Source organism: Kogia breviceps, chromosome 1 (genome assembly GCF_026419965.1).
Source record: "Kogia breviceps isolate mKogBre1 chromosome 1, mKogBre1 haplotype 1, whole genome shotgun sequence".
NCBI classification, from domain to species: domain Eukaryota; kingdom Metazoa; phylum Chordata; class Mammalia; order Artiodactyla; family Physeteridae; genus Kogia; species Kogia breviceps.
The window spans coordinates 82,161,503-82,189,228 of NC_081310.1; the positions used below are offsets into that span (position 1 = coordinate 82,161,503).

The window sequence follows — 27,726 nt, forward strand, 5'->3', positions numbered from 1 at the left end:
CCTGTTTGTCCCAATAACTCGACCTATCCAAAAGCAAACTCATCCAAACACACACACACCCCACCCTCCTCTCTTTGCTCTCTTTTACCTGAATGGCACTGTAGGGCCTTAACTATACTTACACCCCTACTTCCCTATCGATACTTTTGAGCTTTGAGCTTTTTTTCGGCTGGCAATAAGATACTGGAATGTCCCCCCTGGGCAGAAACCGTTCCGAGCAAACAAGTATGGCGGGTGATAAGAATGATTAAGCCAGAGTTTAAAGGTCGCCCTAGCCAACCATAACTCATGTGACTCAACCCCCCCACCACAAAAACACGAAAATGTAAAGTAGGCATCCGACAGCTAACCAATCAAGGAACTAGAGCCAAGACCCCACTCCGGTAAATGTAAAGTAGGCATCCGAGAGCCAACCAATCAAGGAACTAGAGCCAAGACCCCACTCCGGTAAATGTAAAGTAGGCATCCGAGAGCCAACCAATCAAGGAACTAGAGCCAAGTCCCCACTCCGGTCCGGAACAAACAAACCAATGAGAAAAAAAACCCTTGATATATCCACACTTTGCATAATGAAAAATGAAAGCTATAAAATGTATGTGATTCCGCTTGGGGGGGGGGGGGTTCCTCTTCGGCCTCCTGCGTGAGGACCAAGGAACCCCGGTGCACCGGCTCCTAATAAACCTCTTGCGTGTTGCAGCGACTCTCGACTCTTGGCGGTTCTTGGGCGAGCTGGGATCCCTCGGAGACCGTTCAGGTCTAACAGCACCAACAATCTTCCAGGTACCTAAGCCAGAATCCACTGTTCCCTGCATCTCAATAGCATATCCAGTGTTACTTCTTTAACTTCAGCCTTTTCCTCCATGATCCTCTTGTTTGCCTCTCTTCGACTTAAGCAACAGCCCCTAGAGACTCCTTTGTGTAATCCTCCACCTACCTTCCATAGAAATTTTTCCTGAAAGTTCCCTTTCTTTCTCCTCAGCTTCCCATCCCTGGGAGTTCTACATACCCATCCCATTTTCACCCTTTCCTGAATATCCCATAAAGCTGAAACCGCTGAAATGCGTCTGGGGACTCCGAGAAGCTTCAGTTCTGTCTCAGTGCATAAAGAATTCAGCGAGAGGCAAAGCGACAGATAAGTGATTTATTAGACTAGGACACTTGTGAGACTTCCCAAGCGGCTGGGTGAGAGGGTGCCATGCTCCAAGAACTTAGTGGACTACAGTTTTATAATCAAAGGAAAAGTGGGGAGGGGGGAAAGACCACCTTCTTCCTCATTCTTGAGTAGACGTCAAACTTCCAGCATCAGCTCCTCCTCCACGTGGGGGGCGCGGAGGGAGGGAGGTACTTGGTCAAGTCGGGACTGTCATGGTGCAATGGAAATGAGCAAAAAGGCGCTCATTTACTAAAAATGGTAAATCATCTCAGGTTTCAGTATAATGTCACCCTTATATTTTTTGTTTTTAGTGTGTGCAGAGAAGCATGCCCTTGGAATCAGCTTACTGAGCTCACTGGGCAGGATGTGGGTCTCATGCCACCATTGTTTTATTGTTTTGGGGCATGTCTCATGCTTCTGTTGCATAGTTTTGTTGCTACGCAGGCCTGCTTGATTGAGTGATCATTAACTTAGAGTGGTCTCCCATACCTTTTTCTTTACTTACAATCCCCTAGTGGGATTAACTATTTAATTACCTACTTTGTCCCTTCACTATGTCCCTATCAAAGACAGGAGGTAGAATGCTATAGAGAAAATAATAGACTTAAATTTTTCTTCTTGAGCTCTTTTCTAGTGTTCCTCTTTTATCCCCACCTTTGTTCAACTGACATTTATTGAGTACATGGTACCTATCAGGCAGTGGGTATACAGATTATTGAGACTAGTACAAAGAGGTCTGTAATGAGATGCCTCTAGAAAATGGAGGAAATCTGGTGAACTCTGTAAGTTAAAATTAGTTAACATCAGCTATCTGTAGAGCTCACCCCTGGTAAGATGCTGGTATAGATTTGTGAAACACCCAAGTACAGTCAAAAGTAATGGGAGTGTTTCCTCAATAGTAGGATGCAACTGAAGATAATTCTAGCCAAACTGATTATAGTATTTCAGAAGATGCACATGTTTATAGAAAGATATGGTCCACATACCATCTAAATGGGGCAATTACAGTAGGACTGTGTTGTGCTTCTCTAACCCTAAGAGTATGTGTCTGCTAGACACAAAGGTTTAGGCTATTTTAGAAGGTTCCCTGGTGAAAGCATCAGCTTGTTCTTATAGTCTGGGTGAAATGTTTCTGAAGACTATCCAACCCTCTTAGCTCAGGTTCTGCTCTAAATTAACAACTTTCCAGTTATTCTACTTTAGGATAAAAATATGAAACTGAGAAGGGGAGAACCAGTATGGGAAGATATATCTATCACTAAAAGTTAATTAATTTGCATTCTGACCTATTCATCAATTTCTTGTATATTTTATTAGTGTAACTCTCTCCCCAAGAAGCGATTCAGCTCTGGAAGTTCTAGTAGTGTCAACTTTTCAGCCCTACAGAGCACAGAACAAAATACAGTAGTAGGGACCCCACGACAACTCTGGTACCCTTTGAGGCCCTGCTTGAGGGACCGGCTGACCTCCTGATCTCTTTTTTATTTCTATCACAGTGATCCTGTGCTGTTAGGAAGGATAAAGGGAAAAGAGATTATATTAAACCCTATTATGAGATAAGCCCTATGTTAGGGGCTACCTATGAAGTAGATATACAGTCATACCTCAGTACCAGGACCCCCAGTGGATACAAAAATCCAAGGATGTTCAAGTCCCTAATATAAAATGGTGTAGTATTTGCATATAAACTAAGCACATCCTCCCAGATGAAGTATCTCTAGATTACTTTTAATACCTAATACAATGTAAATGTTATGTAAATAGTTGTAAATACAATGTAAAACTATGTAATAGTTGCTAGGGCAGGGCAAATTCAAGTTTTGCTCTTTGGGGACTTTCCAGATTTTTTTTTAGAATATTTTCCATCTACGGTTGGTTGAATCCTCAGATTCAGAACCCATGGACACAGAAGGATGACTGTAATTGTTTCACAGATAAGGAAACCAAGACTCAGAGGTGTTTAAGCATTTGCTGAAGGTCACACAGCCACTTACAAAGACATGATTAGAACCAAGGTCTGCCTGACTCAAAGACTGTGCTCTTCATCCCTCCAAGCACACTACTTCACTACCTAGATTATGGGTTTCATGAAGTCACTTAACTTACCCAGCCTCGCTTCCTCCCTCTGTTACAGAGAGAGGGAGAGCTGGAGAGCAGGAGAGTTAGAGAGTGAGAGTGAGAGAGCATGAGAGAGGGATGGAATTAGACTTAATACTTTAAATTCCATCTAGCTATAAAACCTTATTAGATAAGTCCAGATAGGCCAATATCCTACAAATTTTATCAGGCTCAGTTACTATCTATTGCTCCTCAGACCTCCCTTCCCAGCATTCTTACCAGAACTATTAAAATATATAACAGAGCAGGCCATTTGTAAAAGTCATACACCATCAGAAACAGGCTGGATCTTATCTCCTTTAAAACCTCTGGGAATTTTAACCAAAAGCAACTGAGTTCCTAACCAGGCAATCTAGTTAATCAAACATTTAAGGCATTCTGGGTCCATTCTATCATTCCAACCATACTTCTCTCCCTTCCCCTTTTCTTCCACCTTTCCTCAACTCCACCCCTAGCCCCCTCCGTACTGAGCTGCACATCATTCATAAGATGAGCAAGGCCTTTCCACAGCTCCCTGCCATTGCACATAACGTTGCCCTTGGCTAGAATGCTTTCAGCCTCCTCTGGACCTGCAAAATCCTCCTCATCCTTCCAGTTTCCACCCAGATATCACCTCCTCTTTCATGAAGCTTCCCTACTGTCACACACACAGCCTCAGTGTACCCACATCTCTTTGTTCATATCCTGCTGATAGCATTTAAACACTCTGCCGTGTGTTTTGACCTTGGTCTCACTTCCTTTCTGTGACCACTTCAAGGGAGAGACCATGACTTCTTCACCTTTAAATCAGGAGTCCTTTATTCCTTCTACCTGGCTCTTAGTAGGGTAATTAAATGTTTTTTGCATAAACAAATAAAACTATACTCTTAGAGAATTAGCATCTTCTTCTCTAAAATATTTCTCCTTAGTCAACAAACCACTCTCCAAATGCTAGCTAGCTATCAACAGTAGACTGTGGTAGCCAGAGTGACAGAAAATACAACAGAAGCTCATCAATTAAATAAAAAATCATATACCCTACCATAATAGAGTTGTTAGAATAAATGAGAATTAAATATAAAGAACCTAGTACAGAGATGGAACCTGAGACACCCAAATGCTGGATTAGGAGGCAGAATAGCTTAATGGTTAAGAGCTCAAATTCTGCAGCCTGACTCTCTGGGTTTGTTTACCAGATCTGTTACCATAGGTAAATTACTTACCTAACCTCTAAGGGTCTCTGCTTCCTCAATGGTAAAGCGAGAGTAATAACAGTAGCTGCTTCATGGACTTGTTGCAAGAATTAAAAGAGTTCATAAATGTAAAACATTTAACATAGTACCTGTCACCAACAAAGCAGGGGCATCTCAAAAATTTGAACGAATTTGCCATTTCAGAAATAAACATTGAGTTTATCCTATGACCACTCCTGCCTGGATATACACCAAACAGAAAAGAATGTTTACATCCAACAAAAAGCACGTACAAGGATGTAGTATATTCATATACTGCAATACCACACAATGAAAACGAACAAATTACTGCCACACACACGGATGAATCTCACAGACAATGTTGAGCAAAAGACAAACAAAAATGTATTCATACTATGTGATTTTATTTATAAGAAGTTCAAAAACAGGCAAAACTAATCTATGGTGCTAGAGGTTAGAATAATGATTAACTGTGGCAGGGTGGTATTGACTTCCCTGGGAGCCTTCCAAGGTGCTAGAAATTTTCTGTATCTTGATATGGTGTATTCCCATGTAAAATTAAGCTGTACGCTTAAAAAGTGTGCATTTCTTACGTGTAAATTATACATCAGTAGGGACAAATTAATTTTTAATGAACAAATACTGAAGTAATCATCATAGGAAAAAGATGAATACTTCGTTGGGCATCTTACTCTTCACATTACAGATTAGTGTTTATTAGTTTTCATTTTGTTTTCTTTAATTACACATGAGGCGGCCACCATAATGTCTCAGTGCTTAAAGCCTCGAAGACTTAATCTGTCCATGACAAACCTTCACTAAATAGCAAATATTGTCATGACTGTTTTTGTTAGAAACAAAGACACTAAACTTGCCCTAGGGAGCTTGCAACTTACATAGCTTTCATTTATTTTTGCAACAGGAATAATAATGTCGGCCCTCTCTATTCACATACTAGATCACTATCCATCCGGTACATTTTACCTAACACCCAAGTATGCCAACAGTGAGCCTGGCATAACACATGCAGTGAATACATTGCCTCTGGCCAGATCTCTCTTTCCTCATGATTGGTTTTCTCTAGTCATTCAAATCTCTGTTTAAATGTCCCCTCCACAGCAAGGCCTTCTCTGACCACAGCCTCCCACCATTCCCCACCCCTGTCACTGGATTAGCAAATTACAAGGCCGTCACCAAAAACAAGACCCTCTTAGAGATTCCATCGCTTTAACAGCACTCCAGTTGATTTACTTCTCTCTAGCCTCTCTCCTGCCTTCACTCAGATTATCTTTCACCAGACTACTGCCAAAGGCTTTTCTCCTCTTCTCCCTGCTTCCATTCTTTCCATTCCCTTAATACATTCCTCATACACTAACCAGCGTGATCTTCTAATAGAAAATCTGATTCTTTTCTCACTTTATTCTTTTTCCCATGTGATTTCACTCCCCACCCACTTCCCCGCCTTCCCCCCGCCCACGATCTCATTTCATCTTCAATGACTCTTGCTTCACATGCGCTTCTCAGACGGTAAAACTAGTAGACAAAACTTAATGAAAAACAAAAAAGTACATAGACTCAAAGTATCTCCTACAACTACAAAGGGAAAAAGAAAAATTTTACAATTGAGAAACCTGAGAGATACCACCTTAATCAATTAATCAGAATTATCATTAACAATGAGGGCTTCCCTGGTGGCGCAGTGGTTGAGAATCCGCCTGCCGATGCAGTGGACACGGGTTCGTGCCCCAGTCCGGGAAGATCCCACATGCCACGGAGCGGCTGGGCCCATGAGCCACGGCTGCTGAGCCTGTGCGTCCGGAGCCTGTGCTCCGCAACGGGAGAGGCCACAGCAGTGAGAGGCCCACGTACCACAAAAACAAAAAAACAAAAAAAAACAATGAGACAAATTGAATTATATGCCCCCTTATATGCTTCAGTGAGAGGACTCAATATCACTTCTGCAGTTTTCCTGCCAAAAAATGTATATCCTAAATCTGAATCAGAGTGAAACATTCGACAAACCCAAGTTGAGGGATATTTAACAAAATAAATGGTCTGTACTCCTCAAAAATGTCAAAGTCGTGAAAGACAAAAAGACTAAGGAACTGTTCCAGATTAATGGAGACCAAAGAGACATAACAACTGAATATACCATGTGATCCTAGATTGGATCCTCGCCCAGAATTTTTTTTTCATTTTATATAAAGGACATTATGGGACAATTGGCAAATTTTGCATAAGATCTATAGATTATAGTACTGTATCAATGTTAATTTCCAGAATTTGACAATTACATTGTGGTTATGTGAGAAAACATCTTTTTTTTAAACTAAACACATATTAGCAAATATATATTAGTCAGACCTCTTCAGAGAAATAGAACAATAGGATATATATGAAGAGGGCAAGAGCAAACAAGTGAGAGAGAGAGAGAGAGAGAGAAAGAAAGAGAGATTTATTATAAGGAATTGGCTCACATGACAATGGAGGCTGACAAGTCCCAAGATCTGCACGGTGAGTCAGCAAGCTGGAAACACAGGAGAGCTGATGGTGTAATTCCAGTCCAAGTCTGAAGGCTTGAGAACCAAGAGAAGCAATGCTGTAGTTCCAGTCAAAGACTAACAGGCTGGAGACCCAGAAAGAGCTAGTGTTTCAGTTCAAGTCTGAAGGCAGGAAAGAAGCCAATGTCCCAGTTCAAAGGCAGTCAGGCAGGAAAGAACTCTCTTTTTCCAGGAGGGTTAGCCTTTTTGTTCTATTCAGGCCTTCAACTGATTGGATGAGACCCAGCCACAATAGGGAGGGCAATCTGCTTTACTCAGTCTACCAATTTTAATGTTAATCTCATCAAAAACATCCTCACAGAAACATCCAGAATAATGTTTGACCAAATATATGGGCACCCTGTGGCCCAGTCAAGTTGACACATAAAATTAACCATCACAGGTAGATAGAGGTAAATGGACTTATCTCTGAAACTTACTCTCAAATGAGTCAGAAAAATAATTACATATGTGTAGTTAGATACATAAAAAGAAACAAAGCAAACATGATAACATGTCAATATTTGGATAATCTGGGTATCAGGGTGAGGGGTATACAAGAATTATTTGTACTATTTTTGTATTTCTATAACTCTGAAAGCACTTAAGAAAAAGTTAAAAATAAAATACACACACATAGAACCATACATCCAACATGACATCTCTTCTTGGATATCATAAAGACACTTCAGACTCAAGTCCAAAACAGAACTGGGCACCTAGTCTTTCCCTTCCCCACCCTTCCAAACCTGTGCTTCTTCCCATATTCTGTATCTTAGGGAACAAATGCCATCCATCCAGATGCACAAACCTGATAGTTATCCTTCATACTTCCCCTCCCATAACTAGCCCATTACCACATCCTGTGGGTTTTACCCTCCCAATGTATATCTTATAGCCACAATTTCTTTCCATCTCCACCTGCATGACCACCAGCGTGGTCCAAGTCATCATCATCCCTCACCTAGACTGCTACACTAACCTCCCAACTGGTCTCCCTGCTTGCACTGTTACCTCCTCTACAGTTCACACTGCAGCCAGGGATCTTTGCAAAATAAAAATTTTAAGATGGCTAAATGCAATGCATGATACTTGATTGGCTTTCGAAAAATAAGAAATTATAAAGTCAGTAATGTCAACTATATATTGAATGTCAACTATATATTAATAATAGTACTGTCTATTGTCTTAGGAGATACACGCTGAAGTATATAGCAATGAAATGTAAAGATTATTGCAACTCTCAAATGGTTCAGCAAAAATGATAACAATATTTTTATTATATACACACATTCAAAGAGAGATTAAAAAGCAAATCTGGTAAAATGTCAATAAATATAGGTGAAGAATAAATGGGGTGCTCATTGTACTAACCTTGCAATTGACATTATGTTAAATTTTTTGAGTGTGATAGGGTATTGTAGTTTTGTAAGAGAATATCCTTGTTCTTAGGAGATACATACTGGAGTACCTAAGGGTGAAATGTCATGGTATCTGCAACTTATTTTCAAAAAAAGTATAGAAATACATTTTTAAAGTATACAGGTATACATAAAGTACTTAAACAGAAAAGTATATAAGTATATAATATATATAAATGTAAAAAACAGTGAAAGGTAGAGGATGCTGTTTTCCACTGTTCAACTTTTCTGCAGATTTGAAATTTTTCAAAATTAAAAGTTGGGGAAGGGCTTCCCTGGTGGCGCAGTGGTTGAGAGTCCACCGGCCGATGCAGGGGACACGGTTCGTGCCCCGGTCCGGGAGTATCCCACATGCCGCAGAGCGGCTGGGCCCCGTAAGCCATGGCCGCTGAGCCTGTGTGTCTGGAGTCTGTGCTCCGCAGCGGGAGAGGCCACAACAGTGAGAGGCCCGCATACAAAAAAAAAAAAAAAAAAAGTTAGGTAAATACATATATGGAGAAATCTATAAAATATTAGGATACAAAATAAAATACTGGTTGAATTGACGAGTTATATATCATCTTGGAAAAATCTCATCCTGTTACATCCCCACTGAAAACCTTCCCTAGCTTCCTACTGCTCCTAGGATAAAAACAAAACTGCCTAAGGAGACCTTCTCCCCACAGGCCTATACATTCACTCAGCTTCCCATCACCATCATCTCTGCCCCGTGGGCTCCAACCATATCTAACTACACCCAAAGGAACTACTCCCCCAAAGTTCTCTCTCTTCCTGGCCTTTGTGCGTGCAGCTACCACACTAGGAGGGCCTGAGAACGGGCTTTTTTGTGCCTCTTGTAAACTGTTTCCTTAAGTTTTCTCTTCTCCCCCAAGTCTGGACGACATGCCTCCTTAGATCGTGCTCTTAGACCCATCACAGCCCTTAGCACACAGTATTTCAAATGTCCGCTCACTAGTCCATCTTCTCCAGTGTTCTGTAAACTGCCTGAGTACAGGGCCTGTCTTACCTCCCCAGCCTCCAGGACTGGTCTGGCGCACAATAATTATGTATTCAATAAATGAAATGGACTTCCATTTTCTTGTATGTAAAATAAAGGTGTTGGGCTAGATGATTTACAAGATGTATTGTCAATAAAATGAATCGAATCTCAATATCAATTGCACAGAAGTTCCCGTTTTCTTTACAATTACTCGGGTACAGAGCCTCCCACGACCTCACGAGTCGGGAGAAGTAGAGACTACAGTTCCCGAGAACCCTCAGGGCACCACGTGGTGCCGGCCCGGTCTATCGCGTAGCGAGGACTCCATTTCCCAGCGTGCCTCAGTACGCGAAGGCTGCGTTTCTCCCGGAACGTCAGGAGTTCGGCCCTGAGCGTGAGCTGCGGTAGCGAAGACTGAGTGCAAGGTAGAAAGGGCCCAGCCTGGGGTTCAGGGGGGACACAGGGACATTGGCTCAACCAAAAGCCCGGAGTTGCACATAACCTACTCTTGCAACCTCCAGCTCATTCTTTGCGAATCCCCTTAGTAAGGAACGTGCCTCGCGCGTGGGCTCTCTCTAACCCACCGCCTCCCATCAGCTGCTCGCGGCTGGAGGCCAGATTCCCCTACGTCACACAGAGGAAAGAGGCGGTGCCTCGCGTCTCACTGTCGCGTCTAGGCGGGCTCCCAGTGTGGACGTTGGCCGGGGGGCGGGGGCTGGGGTGGTTGAGAGACTGGTCTCTCACCAAGAGCGAGGCCCTGACCCTCACTGCTCCCGTCCTTGTCCCTGCCGTAGCTGATGCTGAGTGGACAGCTGGTTGGAAGCCTGCTCTCCATGGCTGGCCGCGTCTGTGTGTCCCGGGGCAGCGCCAGATCAGGGGCCATCGGTCCCGTCGAGGCCGCCATTCGCACAAAGTTGGAGCAGGCGCTGAACCCCGAGGTCCTGGAGCTGCGTAATGAGAGCGGCGGCCACGCGGTCCCACCAGGCAGTGAAACCCATTTCCGCGTGGCCGTGGTGAGCTCTCGCTTCGAGGGACTGAGCCCCCTGCAACGGCATCGGCTGGTCCACGCGGCGCTGTCAGAAGAGCTGGCTGGGCCGGTCCACGCCCTGGCCATACAAGCGCGGACCCCCGCCCAGTGGAGGGAGAACCCTCAACTGGACACGAGCCCCCCTTGCCTGGGCGGGAGCAAGAAAACTCGAGGAACTCCTTGAACCCTGAGACAGAGGGAGGACCGGGATCCAAACGGGTTGGGTGAGAATAAACTACTGGGGCCTTCTTCCCTTCAATACAGTCTGGTATTTGTAAGAGTTGAGGACTTGGGCCCCATTCAACCGGCATATACAGGTTCTCTGGAGACAGCAATTCATTTCACATCAAGGTCAACCTAAGGAAAGCATACAATCACTCACTACTGCTTTTGCCCTGGACTAATAAGGAAAAGCTTTCCAGTTGTTTCGTGTTAAATTGTGACTAAGGAACCACCAGACCTTATGAGTTGCAAGTAATCCTGTACATTAAAAGAGAAATTATCATATGAGGTGAATTGCTGTGTTGTTAAAGGCCTGTTGAACCAGTGCTACAGATGTTCTTGGGAGAAGAAAGATACTTGAAGCCTAGCATAGTCAGGAAGGGCTTCATTAAACCAGGAAGGAAAGGAAAGTTGTTGCAGGCAGGGGGAAGAGCCCAAGCAAAGGCATAGAAGCTGGACTGGGCAGAGAGTTATTGGACAAGACAGCAGTTACAGACTTGGGGAATGTTTGGCTTTCTATCAACCTGTCCATTTTCAAAAGGATTTACATTTGTTTGTGAGGAAAAAAGACTTAAAAAAAACCACCAAAACACTAAAGCAGTGAAAAGATTATAATCTGGGAAATGAGTATAGAAGGGGGAGAAAACTTTACATAGCCCTTTTTCTGTCATTTTTGTTTGTTTGTTTTCTCCCGTTGTGGAGGACAGGCGCCGGATGCGCAGGCTTAGCAGCCATGGCTCACGGGCCCAGCCGCTCCGCGGCATGTGGGATCCTCCCAGACTGGGGCACGAACCCATGTCCCCTGCATCGGCAGGCAGACTCTCAACCACTGCGCCACCAGGGAAGCCCTATATAGCCCTTTTTCTTATGAGCCTTCCAAATGTTGTCATAATTCTGAGGGAAGCTCAAATAATGTCTAGATAAGCAACTTTCTGATGATCTCAATGTGGAGATGGAACTTAGTAAAGAGAAAGCTTGGTTAACATGTATCAACCATTTCTGGCTAAAGAGTTTAGACTGCATCTGGTTGGGCAGTAGGGAGGCATTGAAGGGTGTTGAGGAAAGGATGCCAAAGAGCATTTTGGGGCAGATTGGTCTGGCAGTGATGTGTAAGTGGGTTGGCATAGGAAATAGGAGGCACAGAGATTAACCAATGGTGAAGGCAGAACCCTGACCTAGAGGTCAGCTGTTGAAATGGAAAGGAGTTGATTTGAGAGCTACCATTTTTTAAAAGTCAGAAAACGGCTTGATTAGAACAGAAATGGACTAGAGTGAGAGGAGCGTCAATGGTAAAGCTCAGGCAGTACTTTTCAGATTTCTTCACAGATAAAAATTTCCACGGGAGCTTGTTTAAAATGTGGATTCTAGGTCAACTGTCTTCCAAAAAAGGATTCTGATTCCACAAGTCAGGAATGGAATCTGGAATCTATATTTTTAAAAAACACACAAAAGGATTTGGAGTTAAGTTGGTTCTATTCTCAAGAAATATTACTCCAAGTTTTTATTTGTTTTCTTTTTTGGAGTTTTTAGATTTTTTAAATGTTTTTGTAAATATTATTTTATTATGGCAAAAACTCTTGAGATCTGTCCTCGTAACAATTTTTTTAAGTGTACTATCAATACATTATCACTGACTATAGGTACAATGTCATACAACAGATCTCTAGAGCTTAATCATCTTGCTTAACTGAAATTTTATGCCTGTTGATTGGCAACTCCCCATTCCCTTCTCCCCCAGCCCCTAGTAACCAACATTCCACTCTGATTCTATTTGACTATTTTAGATAATGTGGAATCATGCATATTTGTCTTTCTGTGGCTTGCTTATTTCACTTAGCATAATGTTCTCATGGTTTATCATAGCAGAATTTCCTTCTTTTTAAGGCTGGCAAGTATTCCATTGTCATGTACATACTATATTTTCTTTATCCATTCGTCAATGGACGTTTAGGTTGTTTCCACATCTTAGCCATTGTGATATTCTGCAATGAACATGAGAGTGCTAATACCTCTCCAAGATCCTGATTTCAGTTCTTTTGGATAAATACCCAGAAGTGGGATTGCTGGATCATATGGTAGTTCTATTTTTAATTTTTTGAGGAACTTCCATATTTTCCAGAGTGGCTATACCATTTTGCATTCCCACCAACAATGTGCAGGGGTTCCATTTTCTCCACATCTTTGCCAACACTTTATATATATATATATAATAGCTATCCTGAGAGGTATGAGGTGGTATCTCATTATGGTTTTGATTTATACTTCCCTGATGATTAGTGACATTGAGCATTTTTTTACATATACCTATTGGTCATGTCTTATTTGGAAAAATGGCTATTCAAGTCCTTATACCATTTTTTACTTAGGTTATTGGGTTTTTTGCTATTGAGTTGTAGGACATTACCCCAAGTTTTTAAATCTAGGAGACTGAGGGGGCACTCCATCTGTAGAAGTGGAAAGATCAGGATAGAGAGGCCAACTTAGGAAGTAAATGTGATGCATCATGTTATTCTGGCCTTCAGTTTAGAGAGAGGGGAGTTGTTTTTCCATCTCACCGTCTTCCCCTCCCAGGACTGTCTCAGAGTTGGACTTAGGTAGAGGCAAAGAAGCAGACATAGATTTTAAGGATTTGTTTCCTTTTTATTTTTCATCAATATTTTCATTTTTTACATCAACAGAGTTGGGTTTAGGGCTCCCCAGGAGAGTAAGGGATATGGATGGGTCCCTCCAGGGGGGTGCAGGGGAGAGGGCTGCGTCCAGCAAGTGAAGGGTGAGGGAAGAGGGCACACACTCGTACACTGGGCACTGGAGAAGGCAGTCCTTTGAGCACAGACATCAAAGAGTTAAACAGTCACCACCGGGTTCAGTGTTACAAAATGGGAGTGACCATAGGGAGGGGGGCACCAGACGCGGCATGAGGAGGGTGAATTTGGATTTTCTTTTTTTATTGTTGTTTTCACTTTTTTCCTTTTAACTTTTTTTTAACATTTACAAACAGCTAAAAACTACGACACATCACAGCTACGGTGGGGGAAAGGGGGCACCAAAGAAAGCAGCCACACAGCATAGGGTGGGGCAGGGGCAGCTTAACCTACATGGGCTGTCCTGTGGAAAGGGTGAGACAGGGCGACTGAAGCTTCTGGTCCCTGCATTAGGGGTCCCTGGCTTACTGCCTAAACTCTTCCCACTTTACAGGAATTGCTGGGAAGGCCCCAGTTCCTGCCCCGCCCCAGCTCCTTGTGCTTTTGATCTGCTGGTTAGACCATATGACTGGTTTCTTTCCCTCCCCTGCTCCCCTGCCTGTGAGGGGACAGGTTGGAGGTGGGAGGGCTGCTGTGCTGTGCCTGTCTGTGCTATAGCGGGTAGAGCCTCTCATTCCAGAGGAGGCCTGTGCTTCTTGAGAGGAGGGGAGGAGATGGACCTTGTCAGGTGCCGTCAGCTCTCCATAGACTGTGGGACTTTTACCCCAGCCTGGCCTAGGGCTCTTTCCACCCAGGCCCGGCACAGAAACAAGATTAGGGGAGGTACTGTGGGAGGCAGGGTTGTGTGTGTATCCACTGAAGTTACCCTTGGCTTGTATCTGAGGACAGTATAACGACACCCCCACCTCACAGCACGCACACACACACACACATAAATGTACACAAGCACTCACACACACAGTCCTGCTGAGCTGCCTCAGAACTTAATATATAAATAAATAAGAAACAGAAAGCTAGTTTCATAAAATTCAGGCTTCTTACTTGTAGCCCAAATTGAGAAGGAAATGGAGGCCAGGGGCTGAAGTTTATTGCTACTCCCCCAGCATCCAACAGGAGGCGTGAGAGGGCACTTTACGCCCTTACAACTCTAAGTTCTTTTGGTCTGTGGTACACTAGGCCCCCCGCCGCCGACATAGCCACACGCCTGTGCTTTCACCAGGGCCCAGGCAGAGGGAATGAGGGGGAAGGCAGGAAGCCTGTTCTAGAGTCCTAGGCGCCGGGAAGAGCAAGGGCCTCTCACTAACACTGGGGAGAAGTGTGGGGCCAAGCCTTCCCGGGCAAACTCAAGGGTGGGAGGAGGTGGGGGACAGGGCTGCACCCCAAACCTGGGATAGAGGAGCCTTCCCTGTAGTCCCTGCCCACGGGGTCACGCACGTGCACACACATACACACACGCACACACGCACACACGGCTAAGACACCAAACGGGAGTGGGGAATGAGGGCTCTTTGTGGCCAGGATGGCAGGACAGGGAAGGGGAAGAAGGAATTGTTGGTCTCACAGTGTGCCTGCCAACCCGAAGCTCCAGAGAGACTCACTGCAGCACCTGCCCCCGCGTCTCGGGCAGCTTCAGGGCCAGAGAACTACCAAGGGCAAGAGCAGCTGAGGCAAAGAGGATGGGGGCGGCCTTGGTGATTCCCACAAAGGACGTGAAGATGCTGATCCCCAGCACAGCTGCCAGCTTACACAGAGCATTCAGGAAGCCGAAGGCTGTGGTCCTGCTCAGGAGGGCCCCAGCACAGCACGCAGGATGCAGGGGCCCGGCCCAGGAGGGAGACAAAGGAAGAGGCATGGGAGGGTTTGTAGGGGAAGGGTGGGTAGGTGGGAAAGTGAAGGAGAGACGGCAGGCAGTGTCCAAGAGGGAGAGGAAAGATGGAGAGATTAGAGAGGTGAGGGATGCACATCAGGGAATACAGATAAATTGGGAGGCAAGGGGGAAAGGACACCAAAAAATTAGGTTAATAGTTAAGACTTCAAGGAGTGAATATAAAAGCTACCAACTTGTAGAGGAGAAATTCAAGGGGAATATGTACCCTTTCACCCCTAAAGATGCCTTTCCCAATCAGCCCCCTTCCTCACCCCATTTCTGTCCTGTCCTCTGAGCACTAAACCTGCTGCCCTGCCCCTACCACACTCCAACTACCTCTTGTCCGAGGGGTAGAGTTCAACAGTCAACACGTCCAGCGCGTTCCAGGATGCAATGCTGACCCCCCCAAAAAGGCAGAGCAGAGCGATCATGGCTGACTCGCTGTTCCCAAAAGACAGGAAGAAGCAGGAGACGCAGGACATCACGCTGGAGCCAGCTAGAGCCGGGGAAGGAGAAAGCAGCATGAGCCTGGCCACAGCCCACACTGTCCTGTCGACCAGCGTTGAGCGCAGCCCAGGATGAGACTCTCTTTTTGCCAAGGTACCCAAAAGAAAGGCTTTCTACTCATCCCCAACCTCCCTTATAATTGTCTTATTAACAATTCAGTACCAACCATTTCTTCAGTTCAGGCTATGGGCCAAGCAACTTGATGGTTTACACACACTGCTAACAAGTCAACCTCATGAGACAGGTACTGTCATCACCGCCATGTCACAGATGAGACAGCTGGGCTCACAGAGGTAAAGTGACTTGCCCAAGGTAGGCGGTGGAGCTGAGATTCAAAACCGATGACCTCAAAGCCTGTGCCCTGAACTTGCTATTCTGCCTACCTCCTACCCCCAGAAGAGCTCCCCCCCAGACCCCTCCCTGTCCTGCAGCCACCCGCAAGCAGAAGATGTGAGAGACAGAACCTTCCGTCTTAGTTTCTGGCTAAGCTTTCCACAGACTAAGCTGAGAAGCCCAGTGACAACCTTTCCCTTCCCCCAGCCCCCTAAACAGTTCCGACACACCACCAGCCAGCCTCCCCGCCTTACCAAGCATCCGGAGCCTGCCAATCTTGTCCATGAGCAGGGCAGACACAATGTTCCCAGGAAGCACAGCCAGCGTCCCCAAGAAGCTGACGAAATACACCATGTAGGCGCCTTCACCTGTCCCTGTCACGTCCAGTGGGCAACCCTCCTTGTTGTGCAGGAATGTGCTGTTCACCAGACGGCTGTTCACAAACTTGTACTCAAACAAGTCTGGGGGCAAAAGGCCAAGACAGGCGGACAGGGCAGATGTGAGGGGGAGGCTGCCACTGCTTATGCTCAGGGCTCTGCCTTTGAGGGGTTTAGCTGGGGTGGCCCTCAGAATCATACAGGGCACTCAAGGCAAAGCATCAGATAACATCACCATGCGAACTAGTACTCTTCACAGCACAAAACGACCGTAGACTACCAAATGAAACAGTGTGGCTGGCTGTTGCCCAGTTTTCTCATTGATAGTGTCTGCTTCTTTCCCGTCCATTCTTTTTGTCTGCTCTAGCTGACTATAAGCAGTAGCAGTGCCATGAGTTTAGGATAAATTACTGAGCAAAATATTAAAAATCATTAAAAATCCTATCCATTACTTTTTCCTGCAAGGTGGGAAAACTCACCCAGTACTCCATTTAGAGGTGGGAAGCCTCAGTCTAGCTTACAAAACCAGCCTTTCATGTGCATACAGTTTGAGAATCACTGTTAAAGAAATGGATTAAGGCACTGACTCCCTTTTCTCCATCAAATATCCCTTTTATTGTTTTTCTATTTCCCAAGGACACTGTTTTGAATGATTTTTGCCCTCTTCAAAAATGCATTAATATCACCACACTGAGCTGTTTCAATTCTAGCCAAAGGCAAAGAAACTTGATGTTTTTGTCAGATGTTCTATTTATCACAGAAAAATGTTCAGTTTCCATTAGATTTTTTAAATTATTGGTAGTAGCTAATAGGCCCCCATACCACCGCCAAGGCTCCAGAGAGCTCAGCTTGAGAACTCTGAGTTAGGAAATGAAGAAGCCTCCTTTTCCCTGGCTCAAGATCCACCCAACCCTTTAGTCTGTCAGCCACTAGCCACCCCACCTTACCAGTGTTATAGAACACGGTGTTGATGAACGTGCAGTTGCGGAAGAAAGTGTTGCTGGATGTGACATCCTCGAAATAACACTCCTCAAATAGGGAGTCCTCAAAGGACACTGACTTCAGACGCAGCCCAATAAACCTGTAAGGCCAGGATGATGACAGCCACTTTCCCCTCATCCTTATACCCTCCTTCAAGACTCAGTTCCTTAGTGAAGTAACAGGAAGCTGCAGCGCTGAGGAGAACCATGGCTCTTTGCCCCCAAACACCTTGTCTCCAAATCCCCAGACTCACAAAGGAGGCAAAGGGTAGAAGTGGTAGAACGAGTGAAGTGTAAAGGTCCCCACATACTTGTCATTGAAGTACTGTCCCCCTCGGTGGATCTGATTCTCCAGGGTGAAGTTAAAAGTCACATGCTCTACACGTTCCCCAGGGAACACTTTGGTGCGGGCTGCGTAGTCCACTGCTTGGAGATGGCGGATCATGTCGGGAAACCAGACAGTCAGGCCATAGTAGCTGAAGAGTCAAGGGCAATGGAATCAGACAGGGCTCAAGAATCAGAGACACGCAGTCCAGAAGGAGGGCGAAATAGAGGAGTCAGCTCATGTTAGGACCTTGCTTACCTCCCCAGCCTCATCTCTCACCTCATCTCATCTTTCACCAATTGCTGTGGTTCTGGGGGACTTCAGGTTCTTCTAACCCTCCCACCATACTATTTCTTACCTCCCTGGCATTTGCTCTTCCTTCTGTTTAAAACAGTCTCCCCATCCCACCCTCAGCCTATCTAACTCCTATTCATCCTTTAGGACTTAGATCCCCTCCCCAGCCCACCCCAGATTTGGGCTGGAAAGCCTGCTCATGTGTTCCAGAAGCACTACCCCCACCGTGGCACCCATCACACTGCTTTACAGCTAGTTTCCTCTAGCTCCCGGACCAAAATGTAAACTCCATGAGGACTGGGACCACATCTATTCCATCCCATCAGAGTACCTGGCACAGAACAGAAATTAATACTGTTCAGCCTGTAATATAAGTTTGTTGGATTAATGAGTGAAGTATAGGGTGGAGGATGAGAGGGGCTCTGAAAAGCACCTTATTATTCATCCTCTTCACTTCCATTTTCTCCACCTCCCTCCCAACCCACAAACCATCACATCCCCCACATACCGCCTGCCCCACCCACCTCCTCACCTGAACGACATGGTGAACCACACACCCATCATCATCAGAGTGATGCGGCGATATTCTGGACCAAAACAGGAGAGGAAGTTCCCCCAAACCTAGGTGGAACAGGACAAAGTCAGACAGTGGCTTCTAGCCAGTAGTTTTAGCACCTAAAGATCCCCATTTTTCTGCCCTACCACCTCCCTTCAGTTCACGCATCACCCCCACACCCAGGCTCAAGCTCTGCCTTCCTCTCCATCTCTCCCACTCCCTTCTTTCTCTCCACCATCCCATAACCCATTACCTGCCCTCCCAGGCTCAAGGCCCGGACCCCCCAGCGCTGGTACCAGGTCCCTGTGTCTGACTGAATCTCAATCAACTCATCCTCCTGATGAATTGTCTTAATGTGGGTTACCTAGGGTCAAGAGAAGGAGCGAGCAGTCACACAGTCTGTACTTTCCACCCCTTCCAGGTACCTCAGTTTCTCCCACAGTAGCAAAATAGGAGGCAGGAGGTAGACATGATACCCTGAGGGATCTCGAGGGAGAGTGTGGCCAGAGTTGCCTAGGAAGCTGGGTGGGGACTGTGGGAGGTATCCAAAGAGGGGCCAGGTGGGGGCTTGGAGGACTGAGGGGGAGGACTGTGGCTTACTGAAAAGACTCGCTCAGGATGCCCCTTGGCTCGCATGTTGGTGTCATGGACCTGCTTCAGTACCATCCAGGCCTCATCATGTTTCCCGTTCTAGAGCCACAGACACAATCCCCACATCCAGGTTAGCCCCTCACTGACCCAGGGTTATAGACCCCCTCCCTCAACCTGGCTTATGGAATCACAGGACACAAAAAGGCTCCTACCCCCAACTCCTGTGTGCCCCTATGTGACCTATGGGCACATCCATCATCCACTCTGAAAGAGCCCTAGCGGGAGTACAGCAAGACATCATCAGACTTGGGCAAGAGTGGGGGAATCCAGGGTCCTAACCCAGGTCTTAGGGAATCCCCTGGTCCAATGGAAAGAGAAAACTGAAAACAAGGGAAATGATGATGGTGGGCAAGCATGTAGTCAGAGAAGGGGCAGCGTCCTAACCCTGCTGGATCAAGATAAAGTTGGAGGGGGAAGGAGTAGACAGTAGATCCTCTTTTGAACTGTAAAGTCAGGGCCAGGGCCAGGACCTCTGCCTGCAAAACCTTAAGCCACCCATGGTTGAGCAGGTCCCATGGTTTCTCCACCCACAGAACTCCTCTGGAAATACATTCTAAGACAAAGGAAGCAAGATAAAGTCCCCCAGACCTTGGACCCTGTGAGGAAGGAAAGCAGCCACATAGGACCAAACCCAACCCACAGTGGGTGTCTGAATACAGGAGCCCCTGCTGCCCTTCCCCCAGCCCCAGCCCCAGCCCCATTCACCTCCAGGAAGAAACGGGGGCTCTCAGGCTGTGTGGTCAGAGCCCCAATGGCAAACACAGAAGGAAAGGCGCAGACGAGGACAAAGACCCTCCAGCTGTGGAACTGGTAAGCGGACCCCATCTGAAAGCTCCACCCTGGCAGGGACAGAGTCACAGCATCAGCAGAGAGGCAAGAGGCTGGAAGGTCCTACCACAGGGAGCACAGGAGAGGAGGGAGTCTGGGGTGTATCTTCTGGGGGCTGCTTACCGTAGTGGGGGATGATGGCCCAAGCCATAGCAGCTGCGTACACTCCACCAATCATCCAAAACATGCAGAGCCAGCTCAAATGCTCCCCACGTTTCTCCTGGGCCAGAAACTCCGAAAAATAGGAGAAGACAATGGGGATGGACCCTCCAATCCTGGAGGGCATTGCAAGAATTCAGCATTGGAAAATGGCCATATTCTTGATCCCCTCCCTGCCCCAGTGCTCTGGATCCCCAAGTCCCTTTCATCTTCCGGACCTTTAAAAGAGACTCTTTCTCACACGTGCCCTATAAGCTCCCTCACCACCAACCATCAGGCACTCATCCTTGGGAATCTGGGAAACAGGCAGGCAGGTCTCGGGGAATGGGAAGGAACAAACATTGAATCTTGAAGAGTTGGAAGGAAGGAAGATAATTACAGAAAAGAGGGGAAATGCCCAAAGGAAAAAGAGCAAAGAGGCATCTGAGGGCACATATATGGGAGCAGGCCAGAAAAGAGCTTGGAGACAATGCAGAGAGTACATGCAGGTGACTGAGGAAGTGTAGGAGTTGGGTGGGTCAAGACTTGAGGGTTCTGGCAGGTGGGGGTATTAACAAGGTCTGTTATTGAATGTAGGAAATATTTAGACTCTGGGAAGGGGATAACTCAAGGGTCCACAGGTACCCAGGGGTGAACCTGAGACCCACTAGGCCTCTTCATGGAGCCAGGCTCAGAATGGAACTAAAGCATAGGGTGGAAGACTCAGGAGTGAACCACACATGGAATGGCATTCTGGACAGGGTAGACAGGTCCTGGACAGGGAGAAGCTGGCCTGAAGATGGTGGGAAGAGAAAAAAGGAATTCATTCATTCAACTCACACATATTTGAGGTTCATCTGGTGTGCCTGGCACTGTGCTGGGCCCTAGAGACATAACAGTGACCAAGACCCAGCCCTGCTCTCCAGGGGCTTAGGAAGTGGACACTCACCCGACGCCAGAAAGGAGGCGGCAGAAAAGGAAAGTGCCATAACCCTGGACAAAAGATGAGAAAAAGGCGAAGACGCTGTTGACTGAGAGTGATATGAGCAGACATTGTCTTCGACCCAGCCGATCAGCCAGCCCTCCCCAGAGGAAGGCTCCCACCATCATGCCCAGGTAGACAATGAGGCCTGGAAGGAGGAAAACAGGGGCAGAAGGGGTATGAGCAGACACATTTCAATTCTTCCACTTGCCAAATATTTAAATGAGCTGAAACTGCAGGAGCATGGATGGAGGATCTGAAGGACCTCTAGAAGCTAAGTCTAGTCTACCCAGAGATGAGAGCAAGTGAGAGAAGATGAATTATGTGAGCAAAAATGGAAGGCCATCTCTGCAGGCCAGGGGTTCAAAGGCAGGGATGCAGGTATGGGAGATCCCTAGAATTCTCCTCTTTCTTTCCCTCATTCCTTCTTGCTCGCTCTTACTTCTCACTCTCTTGCTGTCACGCACACACATGTACACGCACACACATACATGACACCCCCATCTCTGGCTTGCCTGGAATGAGGAATGGATCTGCCTAGATTCCCAGACCCTCCCAGGGTCCCCTCTATTCTCTCTGATGTGATGCCCTCAAAGCAGCAGGAGGTGTCTCTTATGTTCCCTGGGAAAGAGGCTCCATTGCTTCAATCTTCCCAGGAAATCCCACGCACAAAATCCATCCTTTACTCTTTCCAGCTCCAGTACTTCTGGTCCTAAAACTCTCCTATTTCTTACTTCCTTCATAAAATCAGAGTTGGAATTGATCTTAAAAGTCATCTACTCTAGGGCTTCCCTGGTGGCGCAGTGGTTGAGAATCTGCCTGCCGATGCAGGAGACATGGGTTCGTGCCCTGGTCCGGGAAGATCCCACATGCCGCGGAGCAACTAAGCCCGTGAGCCATGGCCGCTAGGCCTGCGCGTCCGGAGCCTGTGCTCCGCAATGGGAGAGGCCACAACAGTGAGAGGCCCGCATACCGCAAAAAAAAAAAAAAAAAAGTCATCTACTCTAAACTCTGCATTTTACCCAGACCCAAGTCAAGCCCCAGGGAGAAGGGAACTTCCCTTCTCCTCATGGCAACTTGGCAACAGAGCAAGACCTGATCCCTTCTGAGTGAATCTAGGGGATTTCCTCCCTCCGGGTCCCCATCAGGAAGGGACATTAAAGACCAATCGCTGGCCCCTGAACACTCCCAAGGCTAACCAAGGGCAAGTGTGACCAGCTTCCCTGGCTGAAGGCCAAGGATTCTTCCCCTCCCTCCACCACCCCAAACTGACTCTCCTCATGTAAACCAAGGAGTTTGGATACTGACTTCTTGTTCCCCCCAAAAGGGGAATGGATCAGAATAACAAGAGGGAAGCCCCTGAAGAAACATTAAATGGGGGCCCATCCCACCATGGCCAACTCCTGCAGAACTAAGCAGACCACCACCCAACCACTGGCCCAAGCCCCAGCCCAGCTGCCCTCCCTCAGGCCTCTCTTGCACAAGCAACCTCACCATGACCCAACCTCCAGAGGAGGGGGTGGGGGTGGGGAGTTTGCAGAGGAACCCTGAACTCTCTGGGGACATCTTGGGAGCAGGGTCCTTAGGAGCCCAGTGGTGAGGACAGGAGCAGTTCTCAGGAACAGGAGTGTTTCCAGATTTGGGGCAGGACAGGGCTAGAGTGCTCATTGAGAATCTTACCCAGCATGCCTTTGTTGGAGTCAGACAGGCACATGTCTTTCTCAGCACTGGGCAGCACAAAGCCCACCACGAAGACCTCGACACCATCAGCCATCAGCGCCAGACCAAGCACGAAATACAGTGTCCACTGGAAGCGGCCATGGCCACACTCCCGTAGGATGGCTTCATACTGCTGGGCCAGTTCTTCCCGTTCTTTCCGCCGCTGTGCCTCTCCCCGGCCCCCAGGGGGGCCCTCCCCATCACCCAAGCCCCCCCTCACTCCAGCCAGGGGTGCCCCATCTGCCATCCGCTCGCCTTTGCCCCCAGACTCTGCCCGGGGGATGCCCTGATATTCCCCCTCGTAGATCTCATCATCCTCGTCATGGCCCTCAGTGGCATCACTAGATGCGCCACCTTCCTCCTCATCCTGGGCCCCTTCCCCACGGTAATAGCCGTCAGCAGAGGCAGGGAAGTCATCATCATCGTCCTCCTCCTCAAAGCGGGAGTAGGATCTCCGGGAATATTCATCCTGGACTCTGTCCAGGCCCTTCACCACCTTCTTGGCTGCGTGTTTCTTGACTTCCTTGGCAATGTCTTTGGCCCCACGGATGAAAGCTGCCCGGTCTCTGAAACCCTCTTCCATGATGGGGCTTTGGGAATACTTCACCAGATCTCCTACACTCCTTATTCAGATTTTGCTCAAGGACTCGTGAAGTCAGAAAGACCCCGTCCCCCTGTTACTTAGATGAAGTGTGTTCGAGTATCTTTGGGCACAGAATAGGAGAATATAGGGCCTGGCCAGTGTGTGTTTAGGAGGGGAAAGGGGGGAGAGGAGCTTTGGCCCACACCCAGTTCAGTTGGGTGCATTGGGAAGGGAGAAGGGGAGAGGGGGAACAGGTAGGAGAGGGGGAGCCAGGTTGTGGAGGCTAAGGTGGGGAGCCAGGATAACTCAGAAGAGCCTGCTACTTCTCTTCCAGGAGCCTCTGGAGATCTAGAAAAAAATAAGAGGAAGAAAAAGGAGGTTGTGAGGCCTAAGGCACTGAAGAAGGCCAACATAGAGCTCCTGCTGACACAGAGCCCCACCTGGGCCATGTGTTACAGAGGTGGTCTCCTTGCCTCAAGTCCCACTCGGTAAAAAGGGATGACCACCTGGGCCTACTATGGGCCATTCAATATAAGCCCCCTCACTTTGACCTTGAAGACTAGACCCATGGGATTTGCTCCAAAGTCACAGTCATCGACCCAGAGCCCTTCTCCCGACCCCCTGCCCCACATCAAGATCAGACCTTTTGCTTTACCACCAACCTGCCAAGAACACCAAAGGAAATAGAGAAACCAGAACTCCCTACTCCAGTCTGGTCTGGGTTTCTTACTGGGGGTGGAGCTTGGGGAGAAGGTAGAGAAGGAGCACTGAGTCCTCCAAACTGTTGCCTTCAGCCCACTGATGGCATCTGAAGGTGGGGCTTCCACAGTCCTTCCCTCAGGTTTCATATTTATAGGCCTCCCAGGGAGGGGTCTTCTCCCAACATAGCTCAGTGGGTGAAAGCTCAGCTTCCAGAGTCAGACACACTTGGGTTTGACTTCCTGCTTCAGCACTTACTAGCTAAGTGACCATGGGCATGTCTCTGAACCTCCAAACCTTAGTTACCTCTTATTTAAGCAGGGAAAAGTAAGGATTAAATGACATAATGTGTGTAAGCTCTTTACCATAATACCTGGCACGTAAAAATCGATGAATAAATATTAGTTATTACTCTTTGTGGTGATAATGTACGGAGATGCCCTCTACTCCTTCACAAGATGCCAGAACAAAAAGCCCTGTGGATGCTCTTTAGGGTGAGCAACAGAAAGGGATACTGGCAAGGAGAAAGCCGGTTCAGTGCAAACCACATGACAGTTACACGACATAAGTTGAAATCCCAGCTCTGCCATTTACTAATTGATCTTGAGAAGGTCACTTAATATCTTGAAGCCTCAGAGTCCTTATATTTAAATTGGGGATAACAATCTCTATTTCTCCAAGTTGATGTGAGAATTTAATCTCACAATAGAAATTCTATTAGTTTCCTTCCTTCCTATTAGATTGAAAAATGTGAAAGAAGCAGCAAGCAGCAAGGGCAAAGCAGGGGAGTCATACTTGGATGCTATTGTATCCTCCCAAAACAGTGTCCCAAGACCCCTCTGTCTGTGTTCAAACGAATTCCAGCAGCTGGACCCACACTGTCTCCCTCCAGACAAACAGTGGAAGACTCACAAAAAGGGAGATCCAGAACCTAAGGTCATGGAAAAAAAGGCAGATCAAAATCTAAGAAAGAGGTGATGACTGGCTATTGCCATCTTCCTTCAGGATGTCATAAATAGGCCCCCCTTTCACTGGTAGGGGTGGGAGTGGAAATGACTGATCAAACACATACATTTCCAACATGGGGTTCTAAGGTCTATAGTTGAACCTCATTCCCCCATGGCCTCCCTTCCTAATCCCCCTTAATCCTTTCTGCTCCTCCTTCAGGAGTCAAGGAAAAGGGAGTCCATAAATACTGCATTGCGTAGGAGGCTGATGTAGAAGGAAGGGGGCCTTGGACCTCCCCACCACAAAATACATCCTCCAGAGGCAGGCATAGGAGAACCCCCTCTTCTTTCATAGAAGCAGAGGAAGCAGGACTAGATTCTGATCAGAGATCATTCCCCTAAAAACATCCTGCACAGGGCCTTCATTAAATATCTCACACACACACACACACACACACACACACACACAGTGGCCCAGGCAAAGGGGGTAAGTAATGCTATGTAGTTCAGAAAGAAGCTCTGGCAAGCAGAGTCCTACCCCTCAGGTCAGATGTGGGCACTGGACCACGATGACCAGAAACATTGACCCCTACATCACCTTCTTTTCTTTGTGGTTCAGGACCCAAACCATCCCCCATGAAAGAAAGGGAACAGTGGAATCCCCTTCGTGCATGCAATTTGCTTGCCTCTCCTTTCTTTCCCAACTAGAATCTCCCTCCAAACCCTGAAGGAGGCAGATGGACCCACCGGGAGCCATGCCCCTTGTTTGTTAACACTATCCACCCCTGAGAGGTACCAGAAGGGTGGAGAAGGCCCCCAGAACCACAGCAGGATATGATGGCTCAACAGCCAGCTCCCCCAGGGCCAACAAGCCCAGGAGGTCAGGAGGGACAGAAGGAAGACAAATTCTTTGAGCTGGTGAGGAAGTGATGTTATTTTTAGCCCCCAAAGCAGCACAGGGTGGCTAAGCCTGTGGGAGAGGAGACAGGACTCGGAAAGATGGGGCTTAAAGGAGACAAGATTCAGGGTTACAGGACCCTTTAAGGTTGGCTGGGCTTCACCTGACTGGAAAACGTGCCCAGGAGATTTTCTGCAGAGGATGGAGGTGGGGGGCGGGGGGAGACTCTGAGCAAAATCTTCCTTTCAGGATAACTGAATCAGCCCTGGATAAGTGGGGGAGGCTCCAGAAGCCCCCTCCCCCCATCAAAACTCCTGACTTTGGAAGCCACCTGGGTTCCCCAACCCACCCTAGCCCAGGTGACAAGGTCGTTAAGAAGCAGTCACTTATCAAAACAGGCTCTGGAGCACCCCTCCCCATTACAGCTGGGTGATTGAGCCTCGGTCCCCACCCCAGGACAGCCAAGGCTGCACCTCCCCTCCCTACATGCTACCCTAGGGTTAGGAAGATGGAGTATCTGAGGGAAGAAGATCAAGGTGTCAGCTGAGAATGCCCAAGACGGAATACGGAAAGGCAGGGGCGCAGGGGGAGAAATCCACGCGCACACGCGCAGAGACTGCCCCTGCCATCATCTGTGGCGACCGTCCCCATCCCGCTCCGCTCTGGTGTAAGAGATGAGCCCCTAGAACTGACTGAACCGATTCTCTGAGCGCCTCCCCTCACCCTTAATTCTGCTGCTGGACGAGTGCGTCCTCAACACCCCTTCCCCCCACCCCGGAGCAACTGCCTCCATCCCCCGCCATCCGTGCCCCTAAGCCTATTCATCTACCACCTCTACCTACCCAGCGTTCCCGTTCATCATTCCCTTCCCTCCCTCCTTCTCCTGCCCTTCCTCCACCCCCCGCGCGACTCGAGTCCAGGCGCACAGACTGAGTGAGGCAGCATCCATTCTCTGGCCCCAGCCAAGGTCATTTATCACTCATGGGGGGAGGCAAGGAGGCGGGGGAAGATGAGTTGGGAATTGGAGTTTGAAGGAACCCTGTTCCACCTTACAACCCCCCAGCCCGTTAATATTTGAGGAGGGTAGGTAGGGACTTGGTTAAGGTAGAGAAAAACACCCCTCCTCCCTAGATATATATAAATATATGAAATATATATATATATATATACACAATGTTTTTTTTTCTCTCCTTCTCTGATCAGCACAGCAACCACAATAAATGTCCATTCAAACCACCACCAATTCCCTCAGCTTTAAAGAGGGACGGTCACCCTTCCCACAAGCAAAGCATAGGAGGATAAAATGGCTGCAAGGCAAGGCGAGGATGCTTCTGCCCGGGGCGGGGTGGAGCCGAGAGAATGAGAGAGGGGCCTTACCTGGGCTGGGTCCCCCGAATAAGGGAGTCCGGGTGAGGGCGGGGGTCCCGGCCGTGGGGCTGGCGGCAGCAGCGACTGCTCCGGGTACCAGGGAAAGCGGCAGCGCAGACCTGCCCCCCAGCAGGCTCCGGCCCCGCCTCCGCCCTCCCCCGCCACCCCCCAGCGCCACTGAGCATTGGGAGAGACCATTGTTGGGGTGGGGGGGCGGTGGAAGAAGAAAAGAGGATGGGGAGGGACTCGGGGCTCCGCGGAGAAGTGTTGACGGGGCTAGGGGGGGCTGTCACAGGGACAGCTGGAGATGACACACAGC

At 47.7% G+C, this 27,726-nt stretch overlaps 2 protein-coding genes across 2 annotated transcripts; one reads left to right on the plus strand and one right to left on the minus strand.

The window, feature by feature from the left end:
* The first annotated feature begins 619 nt into the window (after positions 1–619).
* On the plus strand, positions 620–10,938 carry BOLA1 (bolA family member 1). Its single transcript, XM_059078044.2, has 3 exons — positions 620–780; positions 9,626–9,829; positions 10,199–10,938. Exon 3 carries the CDS (start codon positions 10,202–10,204, stop codon positions 10,613–10,615), a length of 414 nt encoding a protein of 137 aa, XP_058934027.1. The 5' UTR covers positions 620–780; positions 9,626–9,829; positions 10,199–10,201; the 3' UTR covers positions 10,616–10,938.
* A 2,334-nt stretch (positions 10,939–13,272) lies between these two features.
* On the minus strand, positions 13,273–27,719 carry SV2A (synaptic vesicle glycoprotein 2A). The gene is made up of 13 exons (XM_059078195.2): positions 27,417–27,719; positions 22,874–23,843; positions 21,161–21,341; positions 20,197–20,348; positions 19,951–20,084; positions 19,195–19,284; positions 18,848–18,958; positions 18,571–18,659; positions 17,731–17,895; positions 17,387–17,520; positions 16,317–16,523; positions 15,559–15,718; positions 13,273–15,133 (listed from the first exon to the last, which is right to left on the minus strand). Exons 2-13 carry the CDS (start codon positions 23,493–23,495, stop codon positions 14,950–14,952), a joined length of 2,229 nt encoding a protein of 742 aa, XP_058934178.1. The 5' UTR covers positions 23,496–23,843; positions 27,417–27,719; the 3' UTR covers positions 13,273–14,949.
* Positions 27,720–27,726: the final 7 nt, after the last annotated feature.